Below are 15,438 nucleotides of genomic sequence, written 5' to 3'. Positions count from 1 at the left end.
CCCCAGACTGTGTGGATTTCTGGTGGTTCAGAAATATGACAGTCCTCCAGTTTTCGCCAAAGAAATTGTCTCTCTCAGCCCCTTCAGCCTCTACCCTTTTATATCCTCAAGGACTAAGGGCTTCAAAATCAGTTTCCAGGGGCTTCCCTGGTGGTCCAGTGGTTAAGACTTCGCCTTCCAGTGCAGGGGGTGTGAGTTCCATCCCTGGCTGGGGAGCTAAGATCCCACACGCCTCGCGGCCAAAAAACCAAAACATAAAACAGAAGCAATATTGTAACAAATTCAATAAAGACTTTAAAATTGGTCTACATCGAAAACAAAATCTTAAAAAAAAATGTTTCCAGCACCTTCCTCTGCAATTCTTACGTAGGTCTTCTAGAATTTTTCTTCAGAATACGGGAGTCTTCGTCATTTCTTTTGTTGATTTTGGCTTTGGTGCCTTAGCAGAAGCTGAGGCAAAAGAGTACCATCTTACCATCTTTTGTTATATTTGTATTTTTAGCACCTAGCTCAGTGCCTGGTGTATGGCAGACTCTTGATAACTGTTTTTTGAGCAGCTTAATTATTAACAAGAACATACAGTAAGGTCTTTCCTGTCCTCCTTAATCACGAGGATCATTGTTCCTCCTATGCTCACCCCGCCTACAAATCTGGATGACACCTCTTTATTATTCAGCTTACAAGTCACTTCCTCCTTATGGCCCTCATTGGCTTAACCCCCCAATAGCCTCTGTCCTAAGTACCTGACACAGCACTGGATACCCCTGTAAGCTCCAGGAAGGCTGGCACTGCCTTGTTCACTCTGTATTCTGAGAAGAGAGCACAGTGCCAGGCAGTAAGTAATAATGAATGAATAAATGAATGGATGGATTGGCACCAGTTGTAAAGCCTCCTAGATTGGGTTTCAGGAGTGGGTCTGTTCTGGACCACTGGCTTTCAGCCCTCATTAGAGCCCACCTGTATCAAGGGGAGGTGCTGGTTTGGGCAACCTCACCCTTCATGGCTGAATTTAGCTCCCATTAATTGGTCAGTACATCTGCTACCTGAAGTGTAACTATAGAATTGTGCCCAAGTACCACAGCACAGAAGTTGACAGATCACTTTGGTAATGAGGTTTCTAGCTCCTTTTCTCAAACTCACATTCTTTAGTCCATCAGCTTTAGAAATTTCACTGTGATCGTGATATCCAATGACAAATTTAAAAACACTTCTGTTTGCATCATAGCGCCATATTCAGTTTGTGTCCAGTTAAGTGCTGTAGAAGTCAGTGTTAAATTTCTCCTGAATTTTATACTCTTCCAAAAGTATTACAACGTTGGATGTGTGTGTAACTCACTCTTCTCCCCAAAACCTCTACCCCAGACAAGCGGATCTCTTATAGTCAAATCAAATTGAAGCTAGAGTGTGGTATGAACTTGTGGTACAAAAAACAAATCCAATACATTATATGTAAAAGAAGTTCAGTATATGTGACAGGGAAATCTGAATAAACTGAAGATGAAAATAGGGAAAAGGCTATTTTAGTAAATTACATAACTTTTTAAAAGGCTTTTGAGAAGCACTTAAAGTAATGTCTATTTGGGGATTTAAGCAAATGATGTCCTGATTTGATGACATAAAATATATTTCTTTTCTTAAGGGATTGTAGACATTCTTGAGACCACCCTCTTAACCAAAGAATTGTAAAATTATGTACATATATCATATTAAAAAACAATTGTATGGAGGTTGAGGCCAAATCTGCTGGTTGCCTACCCAATGTTCACCTTCATTGTTTTTTTCCTTACCAAGGAGCCCTGATTTTCTTGAGGGCTGCAATGTAACCAGCTCAAACCTGTATTTCATAGCCTCTCATGTAAAGAGAGGTGACTAAATTCTGGCTAATGAAATAGAAGTGAAAGTTTTTGGTGGGGATTCCAGGAAAGCTTCTTAAATGGTGGATTAACTCATATGGCTTTTGTCCTACTCTACACCCTCATTCCCATCTGGAACTTGGACCTGATGGCTGGTACTGAGCAGCCATTTTGCAACAATGAGACTTGATTTAATGAACTAAGGATAATGGAGCTGAAAGATAGAAGGAAGATGGCACATTAATAACATCATGGAGCCACTGTGCCAGTTTTGGACTGCCTAATTTTAGACAGTGTTACACAAGAGAAATGATCCCCATGTGTCTAAGCCCTTGCTTTTTAGGTCTTTATTACTTATGACCAAAATAATTCTAAAAGATATTGGGGAAAGTTTAGTGCATTTGTGTTCTAGATGAGAACTTCCCAAAGAAACTCTTCATATTAATAACCATCATGGAAAAATTAGAAAAACCCTTACCTCTGAAGTTGTTGCACTGAACATACCATCTGACTGATTTTATTTTAGAGAATAGAAATAATTTCAGTTTTATTTAATTAATTAATTAATTGTTTAAAAATTTATTTTTTAAATTTATTTTTAATTAACTAATTAATTAATATTTGGCTGCATTGGGTCTTCGTTGCTGCATGTGGGCTTTCTCTAGTTGCAGTGAGTGGGAGCTACTATTCCTTGCAGTGCGCAGGTCTCTCATTGTGGTGGCTTCTCTTGTTGCGGAGCATGGGCTCTAGGCACGCAGGCTTCAGTAGTCGGGGCACACGGGCTTCAGTAGTTGTGGCTTGTGCGCTCTAGAGTGCAGGCTCAGTAGTTGTGGCTCACGGGCTTAGTTGCTCCGTGGCATGTGGGATCTTCCTAGATCAGGGCTCAAACCCGTGTCCCCTGCATTGGCAGGTGGATTCTTAACCACCAGGGAAGTCCCTAATTTCAGTTTTAAATTTAGCAGTTTTAAATGTAAATTACATACACACATACTCACAGTTTAACAAGTGTGTCCATATTCCAGGCATTGTGCTCTGTAAGTTATATTCATTATCTCATGTAATGTTCATAGCAATCTTGTGAGGTATTGTTATTACCCTCATCTTATACATGGAGAAACAGAGGTTTAGACAATCAGGTAACTTCACAGTAAATGACAAAGAAGTGATTAGAAATGAGTCTGTTTAGCTCCAAAGCCCACATTTATGATGACTACCTTGCCCTGTTTCCTGGCAGAGGACCAGATAAGCATGGGTCTGTTCGTTTTAGCCATTTACCAAGGGTGGTGTAACAAGAAATAAATATAATCCATCCAGTTGGACTTCCTAGAAAAACTCAACAGATAAAGAGAATTGATACTCATATGGAAGACTCCCAGTAGCCAGGAATTTGAAATGTACAGAGCAGGGAGATTCAGGTTAGATGTTAAAATGGGTAGCCACCTGGCCTCGTTGAAACCAGACTGAGTACACTAGATCCTTTTCCTGAAAAAAGTGATGGCTGTTCCCACTTGGAATGGGGCAGGATATGTACTGTGTTTACTGGCCCCCTGACCTCATTGCCCACCATCCTCTCACTCCCTTGCTCTGCTCATTACGCTGCCCCTTCAAACATGCCATTGACCTCACAGATCTCGCACGTACCAGTCTCTCTGCGTGAAATGCTCTTCCTCTAGATCCTATGAGGTTCATTACCTCACTTGACTAAAGTCACTGCTGCCATGGGGCTTCATCAGAGATGCCTTCCTTGACCATTTTATCTACAAAACAGTCTCTTCTATTATTCTCAGTTCCCTTATCCTGCTTTATATTTCTTCATAGCACTGAATGCACCCGATGTATATATTTATCTGTATGTATCTACCTCCTGCCCTAGAATAAGCCCCATGGACATGGGGCCTGTGATTTATTCACTAGGGCAAGGTCTGGTACATAGTATATGCTCAATAAATATTTGCTGAATGAATGAATGAATGAAGAGTGAGTTCTAAGAACCTGCTTCTGTCCTATGTTATTACATGAAAACCTGGAAGACACTAGATGGATTGGTCCTATTCTGGGACAGACTCTATATTCACAAAGGTTTTTGGGGTTACTTCTGCAATGTGAGCAACTAATGAATGATCTCCATGCAGGGAAAGTGATAGACAGAAGAAGAGCGTTTTAACATGGAATCTTCTTAAAAGGAAAATGAAACTGGAGAGTCATGTGCAAAGTGGTAGCAGTGACTAGCAGCCACTTTGCACCTAAGAAGAAATTGATTCTTAATTATTACCTATGAAGAATGAACATGATAAAGGAGATACACTGTCTCTGCCTCTTGGTGGTTGTTAGTGCCTTTGTGGGTATACTATCCTTAGACACATAACTATAATCCTGGACGATATAGGATGAAGAGTTGTGATTCCCAGGAGAGAGAATCTCTGGCGAGAGTAACCCAAATCCCAGAAGTAGGTTTTGAATTACTCCTTGGAGGGTGGAACAGATTTTGACAGGATTTTCTGGCCCTAGCTGGCAGAAGAAACAGCATAAGAAAAGCCATGGCCGATTAATGCATACATATTATCTGGGAAACAGTGATTTGCTTTGGAGCCAGAACAAGGGAGTCCTTGGAAATAAATATTGAAGAGGTTTGCAGGGGGCTCTGTCTCAGTGGGCCTCTAATGCCAGGCTGAGGGGTTTGAATGCAATATGGTAAGTGTCTGGGAACCATTCTTCAATGGCTCCAGTTCTTACCCAGCGGGGAAGTGACAAGATGGAAACATTGTTATATGAGGTTATTCTGGTGGGAGTCTGGAAGATGACTCACAGTGGTAAAGAACAAAAGCCAGGAAGATTGGTTGCAAAGTTAGTGAAACAATTTGGGATGTAAAGACAAGAATCAGGAAGGCATCTTTTTACCCATAAAAAGACACTGATGTTGGGTGATGAAGGTAAGGGAATACCTTAGTCTGCTCGAGCTGCCTTAATAAAAATCCTAGAGGGCCGCGGAGACACGTGAAGGCCGGTGAGTCGGTGCGGAGTTCGTCTCGGCACGCGTGGCCGCATTGAGATGGAGTCCTCCTCGTCTTCCTCCGCAGCGGGTTTGGGCTCGGTCGACCCTCAGCTGCAGCATTTCACCGAGGTAGAGACTCAGAAGCAGCGCTTCCAGCAGCTGGTGCACCAGATGACGGAACTTTGTTGGGAAAAGTGCATGGACAAGCCTGAGCCAAAGTTGGACAGTCGGGCTGAGGCCTGTTTCGTGAACTGCGTTGAGCGCTTCATTGATACAAGCCAATTCATCTTGAATCGACTGGAACAGACCCGGAAATCCAAGCCAGTCTTCTCAGAAAGCCTTTCTGACTGACCTGAGTATGACCTCTTTGGAAAAGGAAGGTAGTTCAAGAAATGAAGAGCAGTTGATGGGATGGTTGAAGAAAAGGCTGTGGGGGGATCGGCTCCCACCTTTGTCACTCTTGGGACATCCTGTCATCTGAGAATGAACAAAGACCGATTTTTGTGTGTGGGGGTGGTTTGAGGGTCAAATGTGTTTGGGGTTGTGTTTTTTAATGCTAATCTTGGGAAAACAATTGACAGATGAATGGAAGACTCTACTAGATGTGTATTACTGTATGTGGGACGATGCTTTCCTCATAGTCCCATTAACTGCTCCCTACAATTTTAATAGTGGAACTGCTCTATAGTTTGATAGTGGGACCACATAGGTAATAATCTGTTATTTGTTGGATTCCTTTCAGATTTCTGGAGAGATCGATAGACATCTTTGTGTCTCTCAGAAAGCGCAGCAGTGGGGGAAAGAGTAATTTGGTACCTGACTGTAGGCCTTCTTATCTAGTGTTTGATTATCAGTGCTGGAAAAAAAATGTATGGAGTATTCATATAGTACATTTCACCTTTCTAGGTTATCTCCCTCCCTTATACTGTGATTCACTTAAATATCTATATGTAAAGTCCAGTCTTGGGCTAGTACAGGTAGCCTGAGAGTCTAGAGGCCTTTAGTTAAAGGAATCCAGCCAGCGAACATAATTCTCATACTAAACTGCCACAAGGAAGAAGTTAACTTACCCTGTATGTCAGGGTCCAAAAAGATTTAAAGATGTGCCTAAATGAAAAAATAAGTTATAAAGATTTAGGCCAGTCAAAAACTAACAGCAGTTTCAGGTAGAGGTGCATGCCTAATGTAAAGCAGCATAGTTTCCATTTACTGTGTTCTTTTAATCACTGAGATAAAAGCTTCTACAAGAAAAAAAGAATCCCATAGACTGGATAGTTTAAACAATAGAAAATTATTTCTTGCAGTTCTGGAGGCTGGGAAGTCCAGGATCAAGGTGCTTGAAAAGTAGTTTTCATTCTGAGTATACTCTTCTTTTGGCTTGTACACGGCTGCCATCTCACTGTGTAATTGCATGACCTTTTCTTTTTTCCCCCTCTTCCTTTTTTCTTTTTTTAAAAAATAAATTAATTTATTTATTTTTGGCTGCGTTGGGTCTCCTTTGCTGCACAAGGGCTTTCTCTAGTTGCAGCAAGCGAGGGCTACTCTTCGTTGTGGTGCGCAGGCCTCTCACCAAGGTGGCTTCTCTTGTTGTGGAGCACGGGCTCTAGGTGCACAGGCTTCAGTAGTTGTGGCTCGAGGGCTCTACAGTGCAGGCTCAGTAGTTGTGGCACACGGGCTTACTTGCTCCACGGCATGTGGGATCTTCCCAGACCAGGGCTTGAACCTGTGTCCCCTGCGTTGGCAGGTGGATTCTTAACCACTGCGCCACCAGGGAAGCCCCTCTTCCTTTTCTTATAAGAGCACTAATCATATCATGGGCACATGATCCATCCATCCGTCATGATCCATCTAAACTTAATTACTTCCCAAAGGCCCTACCTCCAAATATCATCATTTGGGGGTTAGGTGTCAGTGTATGAATTTTGGGGACCCACAGACATTCAGCCCATACTAGGAGGAAATCAAAGAGGATGATTAGGTTTTGGATCTGAGCTGTGGTACAATATGAATAGTCAAACCAGGAGGAGGATATGCCTTAGGGGGTATGTGATAGTCACAGTGACCTACTTGTGAAGACACTGAGGTGATTTGGGTTAGGAATGTCTTTGGGGAGCCCACACCTCCTCAGGCACACTTCTTTCAGTAGAGAAGGTGATTAATTAGCAAACTTTTTGTTACGTAGGGTCAACGCTCTCTGTGAAGTAAAGGGCTCTGTTGACCCCCAAAGATAGATCGCCTTCACTTTTGTCATCTATATTCAGTTCAGTCCTGACCCTGGATATCAGAAGACTAATTATAGTTTGGGCCTTCATAATTTTTAGATTGTAATTTTAAGATCAATCTACGGAATTGATGAGGTAGTGATGAATAACGTTCAAGTCTGCAAAAATGGATTTCCCCTAAGAATCCAAACTATGGAGGAGGGCATGAGTTGGATTTTAATTTTTTTTTTAATTTTTAAAGCTTTTAAATGTTTTGGCCATGCCAGGCAACATGTGGGAATCTTAGTTCGCCGACCAGGCATCAAACCCGTGCCCCCTGCATTGGAAGCGCACAGCCTTAACGACTGGACCGCCAGGGAAATCCCATGAGTTAGATTTTATTTCTGAGCTATAGTAATCCTTGTCTCCTTCTCCAGAACTCACTTGGCACTCCAAGAGCTAGCAGGACTCCTAAGGTTGGCTTGAAACCAGCAATCAATCTCCTGCGGCTGCCAGAGCCTTGTTTTTAGTTCCTGCTAGTCTAGACTCTTCTTGTGTTTTTCTTGCTGGGGTCTGGGAGGAGTAATAGCACAAAACGGTGATAAAGAGCTCAGGTTTGGCGTCTTCAGACCCAGGCCTCACCACTCAGCAGCTGAGTAATCTTGTGTAAGTCTTGGTCTCTTTTTTTCTAAAATGGCATTTGCTGTGGAGATGAAAAGAAATAATAAAAATAAAGTGCCTGGAGTGCAATAAATAGTCAGTGAGCCTTTATCATCATCATTATCATCATCATCATCATCATCATCATCATCATCGTGACCCTTGACGTTATTTCCAGCCCTGTTGTCCTGGGGGCCAGCTTGCGGTGAGTACCTGGGATCTACCGGTGTTTATTTTTAGTTCAGGTGTACATTGTAACTACAGTATTTTAGAATACATACAATAAAAGATGTAAACAAGACGGCGATTTTCTGAAATTTTGGTCTGTTAAGTTCTGAAATGCAATAAGAAGAAATGCTCTGAAACCTTCCCTGGAAATACTGAAACTGGAAATCTGAGTTAACGCGGAAAGGGCTTAATCTCTAGATGCGAGGGCTTCTCCAATAGTAATTTTATAATGATCCACTGACAATCCCAGAGGCTCTCACTTCCGCATTAAGGTCTTTAACTTATGTGATCTTAATGGAAAGAAGCTGAATTAAAATAACACTGAGTATTTTAGCTGACTTTCATAGAAACCTTGAAGAAGAAGTTAATTTTCTAATGCTTGTGTACATCACCGGTGAACTTAGTTAAATTGGAAGGCAAAATGAAAAATTTTACATTTGTCTCAATTTCTTCTCCTTTAAGGATGTCTAAAGTTCTGCCAAGTGAACAGTGGGCTCTGCTGGCCCGTTCTTGATTAGGTGACTGTAGAAAAAATATCTTAAAAAATTAAAAAAATAAAAAGAAATATGATTTTTTCCCCTCTCTTGCATGACATAAAATGGATCATAAAGAAAAACACTTCACAAACTTGGACTAAAAGTATGGAAATATCATCCTCTAAACTGTTTTATATTATGATTAGTAAAGTCCTGAAATGGAGTGTTATGGGAAACACAACACCTATTCCAATAAAGCAATATTAAGATGATAAATTTCAGTAACAAAAAGCAAAGTAGACTATTATATATAATATGCATTTAGAAAAAAGAAATATTTTGTAAAAGTTACAAACCTCATAGATATCAAGTATTGGATGCTTATGAAAGTTCTAAATAAACAAAATATTTTTTCTATTTTGTGAACCAGAGTTCTGTGTCTGTGAAAATGTGTACTTGCTAATCCCTTATAATTTAAGACTATAATAAGAATTAAAGACTTGAAACAGAAACTTTAAGCTGTATCCAAATTATATTTGTTTCTCTCAATTAAAATTATATTTAAAATTGAGATTAGTTCTCATTCTATCATTCTATGATCTTTTCAGTCAAAACCAATTTTTCTTGCTACAGTTGTTCATCAGAAGAAGAGACTAGGAAATCATACATAAATGACACCAGCCAGAACAAATCTTAAAAAATACTGTGAGTAAAAAATTTCCATAGTTTTTAATAGCTTTAGTAGTTTTCTCATAAAAATTATTTCAATTTTTATAATCATTAAATATATGAAAAAATCAGAGTACCCCCAATAATATTACACCCATATACTCACCACCAGTGTTAAACCACTTGCTATATTTGCTTTAGTTCTCCTTTTAAAAATAAATATGTATCATTCTCAAACATGTTTTTATATATTTAGTACAGATTGGAGGTCCATAAACCTCACAGTATTCTATTTTTGTGTGTTTTTATTTTTCGGTACGCGGGCCTCTCACTGTTGTGGCCTCTCCCGTTGCGGAGCACAGGCTCCGGACGCGCAGGCTCAGCGGCCATGGCTCACGGGCCCAGCCGCTCCGCGGCATGTGGGATCTTCCCGGACCGGGGCACGAACCCGTGTCCCCTGCATCGGCAGGCGGACTCTCAACCACTGCGCCACCAGGGAAGACCTATTTTTGTGTTTTAAAGTCCATAAAAATGGTATGTTTTGTAACCATCCTCTTCTCTGTTTGCTGTCGAAGACTCTATATGGTGAATAATAATCATTGGGTACTTAGGCCATTTAGCATTATATATCACTTCTGTTGAGAGAATTAATAAAATACCAAATATAGCTCTTGTTAGAAAAGTTTACAGCCTAGTTAAAATGCCAAAACGAAAACCTGGTGAGTTAGAGTTTTTATAATAGTTTACCTAACATATGTGTAGGAGGGAGTAATTCCACATACAGTACAGATGTTTGTTTTAATTAAGAATAAAATACTTGGAAAGGGGACAATATGATATGTCATAAATTTGGAAGATCAAATTATTTAACATAAAATGAAGAATCAATTTCAGAATAAAGCCCTTCCTCATGGGGGACTTTGAGATCCCTGATTGCTCATTTAGTGGTTCCTAGGAGTAAAAATTCATGTAAACTATGCCTTAAGAGTCGGTTAGTCATTATGGATCAATATGCAAGAATATGTCAAGTACTTTGGTAAGATGATTACTATCATAAGATAGAGCAGACCATTACTAGTCTCACCAGGAGGGACAGTATTTATAGGCATATTCTTTATGTTATTCATTCGGCTGGAAATATGCAAAACTAGCTCGGTAAGTATAAAGTTCATGAAAGTTGAAAATAAGACGTTAAGGTGCATAGAACTTACAGGCAGATTTTAATAACTAATTATATGCTGCAAAATGTGCAGTGTAGGTAAATTGATGAAAAACCTTCACAGTGTCTGCATCTTCGGAGGATTGACATTTGCAACTTTTGTTTTGCATATCCTTATTTTTAAGTATCTTAAATGAACGAGTCGTGCACTAGGAGCAAGAGATAAGTGCTTTCTTATCCAAATTGTCTCAGACCCTGCATTTTCTTAGTCACAGCCGTTTGTTACACGGCAACTTGGAGGGTAACTGCACGGAGGATTGCGGGAACTAGATATTGATACCTGTGGTGAAACGCTCGAGTTTCTTCAGAAATAAACGGCTTTATAGTGAGGACAGCAGATACCATAGTCCGAGTTTAGACCGCCTCAATGATTCATACTGATATCATCCCATCCTTTATCGCAAGTCCTTGTTAAGGTTTGCATTTCTAATCTAGAGTATAAACTCCGGTCTGTTTATACTGCAGTGTCTGGCATAGGCATTCGCCATGTATTTGTTGAATGAATTGGTTAAAGTTCTGCGTACCATGCATTTTGCTTGGTTGATCTGTGAGAAGCATGGTGCACCGGCACTAGGTACTGAAGAATTCTCATGCTGATTAGGAACAGAGGTAATCCAAGTTTAAAATACCATGTGTTGTGTCACCTTTACTTGGAGGTGACTCACTCCGGGCATCCGGGTGAAAGATGATTCTTGCCTGCGATCCGAAGTGCTGTGGAAGTTACCGCGGTAGCCCTTTCCAGGAGAAAGGAATGCCGAGCCCAGGTTTCGAAGGTCAGAAGGGGCAGGTGCAGCAGCCCAGGGGAACAGAAGGGCGCAGGTGGAAGACTGCCGGCTCGTCGGGTGCGCTTCGGCCGCGATACCCGGCGCGGCCAGTAAGCGGCGCTGGGCCTCGAGTTTGGAGGCCCCGAGGAGCGGGCTGCGGATTACCTGCAGCAGAGGGGAGCCGGCGAGCTCCTCCCCGCCCGCCCGCCCGCCCCCAGTCCCCGCCCCCAACGCGGCACTCAGCGCGGCTCCGCGGGCTCCACGCACTCGCTCGGAGGAGCCGGGGCAGAGCGGTCTGCCTGCTGCAGGCCGGACGAGCGAAGCAGGGGCGGCGGGATTGCGGGGCCGCCTGCCCTCGTCCTCCGGGCCAGGTCGCTCTCCTCCCGCACAGTGCGGCGCAGGGAGGCTCCCGCCTCGGCTGCCCCCGCCCGCGCCTCCTCCTCCGCTCTGCAGGCGGGGACCGCCTGGCGCTCGGCGCCCAGCAGCCGCGGCCCCCTCCCGCCCCCAGCTCCGGGCAGCAGCAGCAACAGCCGCCGCCGCCGCCGCAGAGGCAGCAGGAGACAGCGCGAGGGGCTGCCGCCGCCAGCGCCGCCGGGCTCCGCGGGGCTCGGGAGCCTGCCCCGGCCAGAAGGCGCGGAGCCATGGCCGATGGGGGCGAGGGCGAGGATGAGATCCAGTTCCTGCGAACTGTAAGTGCCGCGCGTCTCGGCTTCCCCGGGGAGCAGGGGGAGCCAGGGCATCCACCGACCGGGTCCGGGCAGTGGGACACGCGGGCGGGCCGGCGGCTGCCCCCGGGGATGCGGGAGGAGCCGGGCACCCCTCAGGGGGCGCAGGTGTGCGTGCTGGGGCGAGGGAAGGGAGGGTGCGTGTCCGTGCGCGCGTGTGTAAAGCCCGGGGACCGAGCGCGGCCGGAGCGCGGCGAGCGGGCGGGCGGCAAACGGGCTGGGTCCCGGGGCGCCTCGGAGCTGCGGGAGTCGGGGGACGCGGGGGCGGCCGGTCGGGCCTGTCCGGTCGGTGGGGCTGGGATCTTCCGGGCAGCCAGGGGCAGGTGCAGACCCGGTGGCCCGTGGGGCGCGGGGGCCGGCGGGGACGCGGGCAGTCGCCCGGAATTCCGCCGCGGCGCGGTTTCTCGGGCTTGACCCGCGCGCCATCACGCAACCCAGGGATTCGCCTACTTGGCGTGGCCGGGGCCGGGGAGGCGGGGCAGGATGTGCCCCCAAGTCGAGGTGCTGCGCAGGGGAGGGGGAGTCGCCTCCGTGGACACCGCGGTGCCTGGGGTTGGGGCCATTGGTGGTGCTGTGATTGCTCGCAGAACGTGGAAGGGATGGGAAGCGGGTGTGTGTGTGCGTGCACGCGCGCGCGGGGGTGGCGGGGGACAACGCGAACGTGTCGTTCTCTAAATGTTGGCTTATTGAACGCTGAGTGCAGCAAAGTGTGTGCGTGTGTGTGGGTAAGGGCAGGGTGGCTGCCCGGAATTTCCACACTGGGTGGCAGCAGGGGAAGGTTGGCTCCACTCTAATACAGTTTTTTCTCCGTAAGTACCTATTGGCACTGCTCCTTCCTGTCGCTCATTTGTTCGAACGCTGCAGGTACTTCTCAGGCTAAGGCTTTGCTCACCTCGAAGCTGGGACTGGAGAGCCCCTTGGCAAAACAAAATGCCATAACTTCTTGTCAAGAGCACCTGGTTAGCGTTTGCAGCATCCTTTTGGTCTTTCCTTTCCCTGCACCTGTACCCTCCTCTCTGAAGGATATTCCCTTACAGGATTCCCCGTCATCATCCCCCCCACCCCCAGGACTGCAGCTTCTCCTGGCTCTTCTTTCCCCAGCAGTGAAAAAGCTGCCACTGCCCAGTTACAGTTACCTCCACAATCACAGAAAGTAAGAGAGATATTTACGTTTTGAGATATTAACCAGATAGCAACTTTTAGGTGTGAAAGTAGCCTAGATGACGCATTTGGGGGCTGAACAAGTGAAAACAGTACATTTGTCCAAGAACATTTGTAAGTGGCCAGTTTTTCCATTTTGCTCTTCTAATTTTTTTTTTTTTTGGCACTCAGTTTTGCTTTGCGGGGGTAGGGCGGGGAGCCTTTCGAAAGGATAAAATCCAGGGTACGCATCAGATGGCGACTGATTTGACCTACCAGCTGCGCATCTTGCAGCATTACATGTGCTGCTGGTGGTACTACCGGTCCACCACCCAACTCTGAAGAGCCAGTTCACCAAAACCTTGCTCATGGGGAATATTGTAAGCCTACTAGGAATACAGTTTACTTTTTTTTTTTTAGTGGAAAACTGTCTATATGGTTTTTAAATAACTAATAAAAAGCCCTATGAAAAGATGTTTCTCAGTACCATGACATTTTTTGTTTGGGTGGATAAAATATTTAGTTGCTGTGTAATTCTTAAATTCATTTTTTTTTCCAAATGCCATAGGGTTAAAATTAGCTAGAAAATTTTGGAAGGCTCTGTGCACTCAAGGGCTTCCTGCAGGCTTAAATGTTAAGCTGAGCTCGTGGAGGTGGTGTTATCAGAATACTTAATGGGGGCCGAGCTAATGTGCTTGCTGATGGGGTTCTGTACATATAAAGTAATGTTAAGTCTGTGGCCCTGGACAGCTGCCTGTCAGCCCCAGTGACACCTTTGATAAGTGGCTCCTGGGTAGAGATCTGGCAACCCTGGGCTGGGATTTTTCTTTTAATAAAACATCCGTAGGTTGTTGTGCTGATGATAAATGACCTTGAAGGAAGTAGCATGGTGGAGCAGGGGAGTTTTTTTTTGGTGTGGCATGAACATCTAAGAGGAAAACATGCCTCCCCCTCTGTATTTTACAGTTTCAGTGCAGAAATTCTCAAACCCTTTACTATTCCTCTGTCTGCTGCCTTTGCTCCTTTCCATTTTATTCTCTTAACCCGAGAATGTTGTTGGTTCAGAAATGTTAATGGAGTTAGGAATGGAGAGGATGTAGTTTTTAGTGGTAAATCCATCTGTGTTTTTTTTCCTGGAGCATTTTTTTTTCCTCTGTTGCGTCCAGTCTTGTCAGTGTGAGGTTCTTCTTCTTCTAATTCTTTTTTTTTTTTTTTAAGTAGCCCAGGGAGTATTAACAACCTGTACATCTACGTAAAACGGTTACAGCTTATGGATAAAGCTGTTGTGCTTAAAAAAAGTGTTAGTCATTAAGAGGCCATAATGGTGAATTTGACTGGCCATTTCATATATTCTGAGTAGAGCACCTTAAGTAGTCTCTTGGATTTTTATTCAAGCATCGCAGCTCACTGAAGAATCTTTGGAATCTTTCTGTCCACAGGAAGTTTTCTTCTTCATTCTTCTGGAAGAGGTTTGTAATCACTGTCAAGGGAAGCAGAGGTGAAATCTTTAATGAACTGTGTCCGTGAGTTATGTCTGCTGCTGTGACTTAATTCTTCATTTGTGAATGAGGGTCTTTTCACTGTATTTAGCCGCTGCTGGTCCCTCTCCCAGCTCTTTTCCATTATGTAATTGTGAGTTTGCTAACATTCCTTTCAAATGGTTACATAGATGAAAGATCATCTTCCATTCAGTAGCTTTCCCACCAGCTAGAAGCAGGCCCACTCTGATGTGTTTATCTTTTTTTTTTAATCGATCTATTTATTTATTTATTTATGGCTGCGTTAGGTCTTCATTGCTGCACACAGGGTTTCTCTAGTTGCGGCGAGTGGGGGCTACTCTTTGTTGCAGTGCGCGGGCTCTAGGCGTGCGGGCTTCAGTAGTTGTGGCTCTCAGGCTCTAGAGCACAGGCTCAGTAGTTGTGGTGCACGGGCTTAGTTGCTCCATGGCATGTCGGATCTTTCCGGACCAGGGCTCGAACCCATTTTCCCCTGCATTGGCAGGTGGATTCTTAACCACTGCACCACCAGGGAAGTCCCTGATGTGTTTATCTTTGAGAGAAATTAAGAATACATATGTGTAAACTCTGGACGTGCTGGGACACTTAGAAGAATCCTATCATAAAATATGCCTTCAGCCCATAACGGATTTATTCACTGTCATTTCCAAACATATCCGTGATTTGGAATGTGTTGTTTATTTTATTTTAAAAATGTCCTTAACTTACCAATATAGCAATGAACTGGAATTCCTTGACTTTAAGAAAACCATGATGTAAAATAACCTTTGTCTGGAGTTGATTTTTCTAAGTACTTTGCCTTTCTTTCATTTGTGTAAGCACAGTGAAGTTACTCTGGCGATATACTGTCATGTAATACATGTGTCATGTCATGTATACATGTGTCATGTAATTTTGCATTTATGCATAGGTTGAGACTTCAAACTTAGTCCTGGCTGCAAAAATTATTCCGATAGGAATGCTTTGAGCTTTCCTCTGGCCTTCCTTTGCAGAG

General features: G+C 44.1%; 2 protein-coding genes across 3 annotated transcripts in view; both read left to right on the top strand.

Moving 5' to 3' along the window:
• Positions 1–4,902: 4,902 nt before the first annotated feature.
• On the top strand, positions 4,903–5,196 carry LOC309971146 (mitochondrial import inner membrane translocase subunit Tim8 A-like; the record flags this gene model as incomplete). Its single annotated transcript, XM_082853964.1, has 1 exon — positions 4,903–5,196. The coding sequence occupies one exon, from the start codon at positions 4,903–4,905 to the stop codon at positions 5,194–5,196; it is 294 nt and encodes a 97-aa protein (XP_082710090.1).
• A 6,507-nt stretch (positions 5,197–11,703) lies between these two features.
• Positions 11,704–15,438, top strand: part of RYR2 (ryanodine receptor 2) — a gene marked incomplete at both ends in the record, with an annotated part of 711,173 nt that continues 707,438 nt past the window's right edge. For both annotated transcript variants that reach the window (XM_082854592.1, XM_082854593.1), the window contains one exon: positions 11,704–11,751. In XM_082854592.1, the coding sequence (XP_082710718.1) occupies positions 11,704–11,751 (48 nt within the window). The remainder of the gene's footprint in view (positions 11,752–15,438) is intronic.

Source organism: Leucopleurus acutus, assembly GCF_964270905.1.
Source record: "Leucopleurus acutus genome assembly, chromosome: 14".
Taxonomy (NCBI): Eukaryota; Metazoa; Chordata; class Mammalia; order Artiodactyla; family Delphinidae; genus Leucopleurus; species Leucopleurus acutus.
This window is presented reverse-complemented; position numbering and strand designations above follow the sequence as displayed.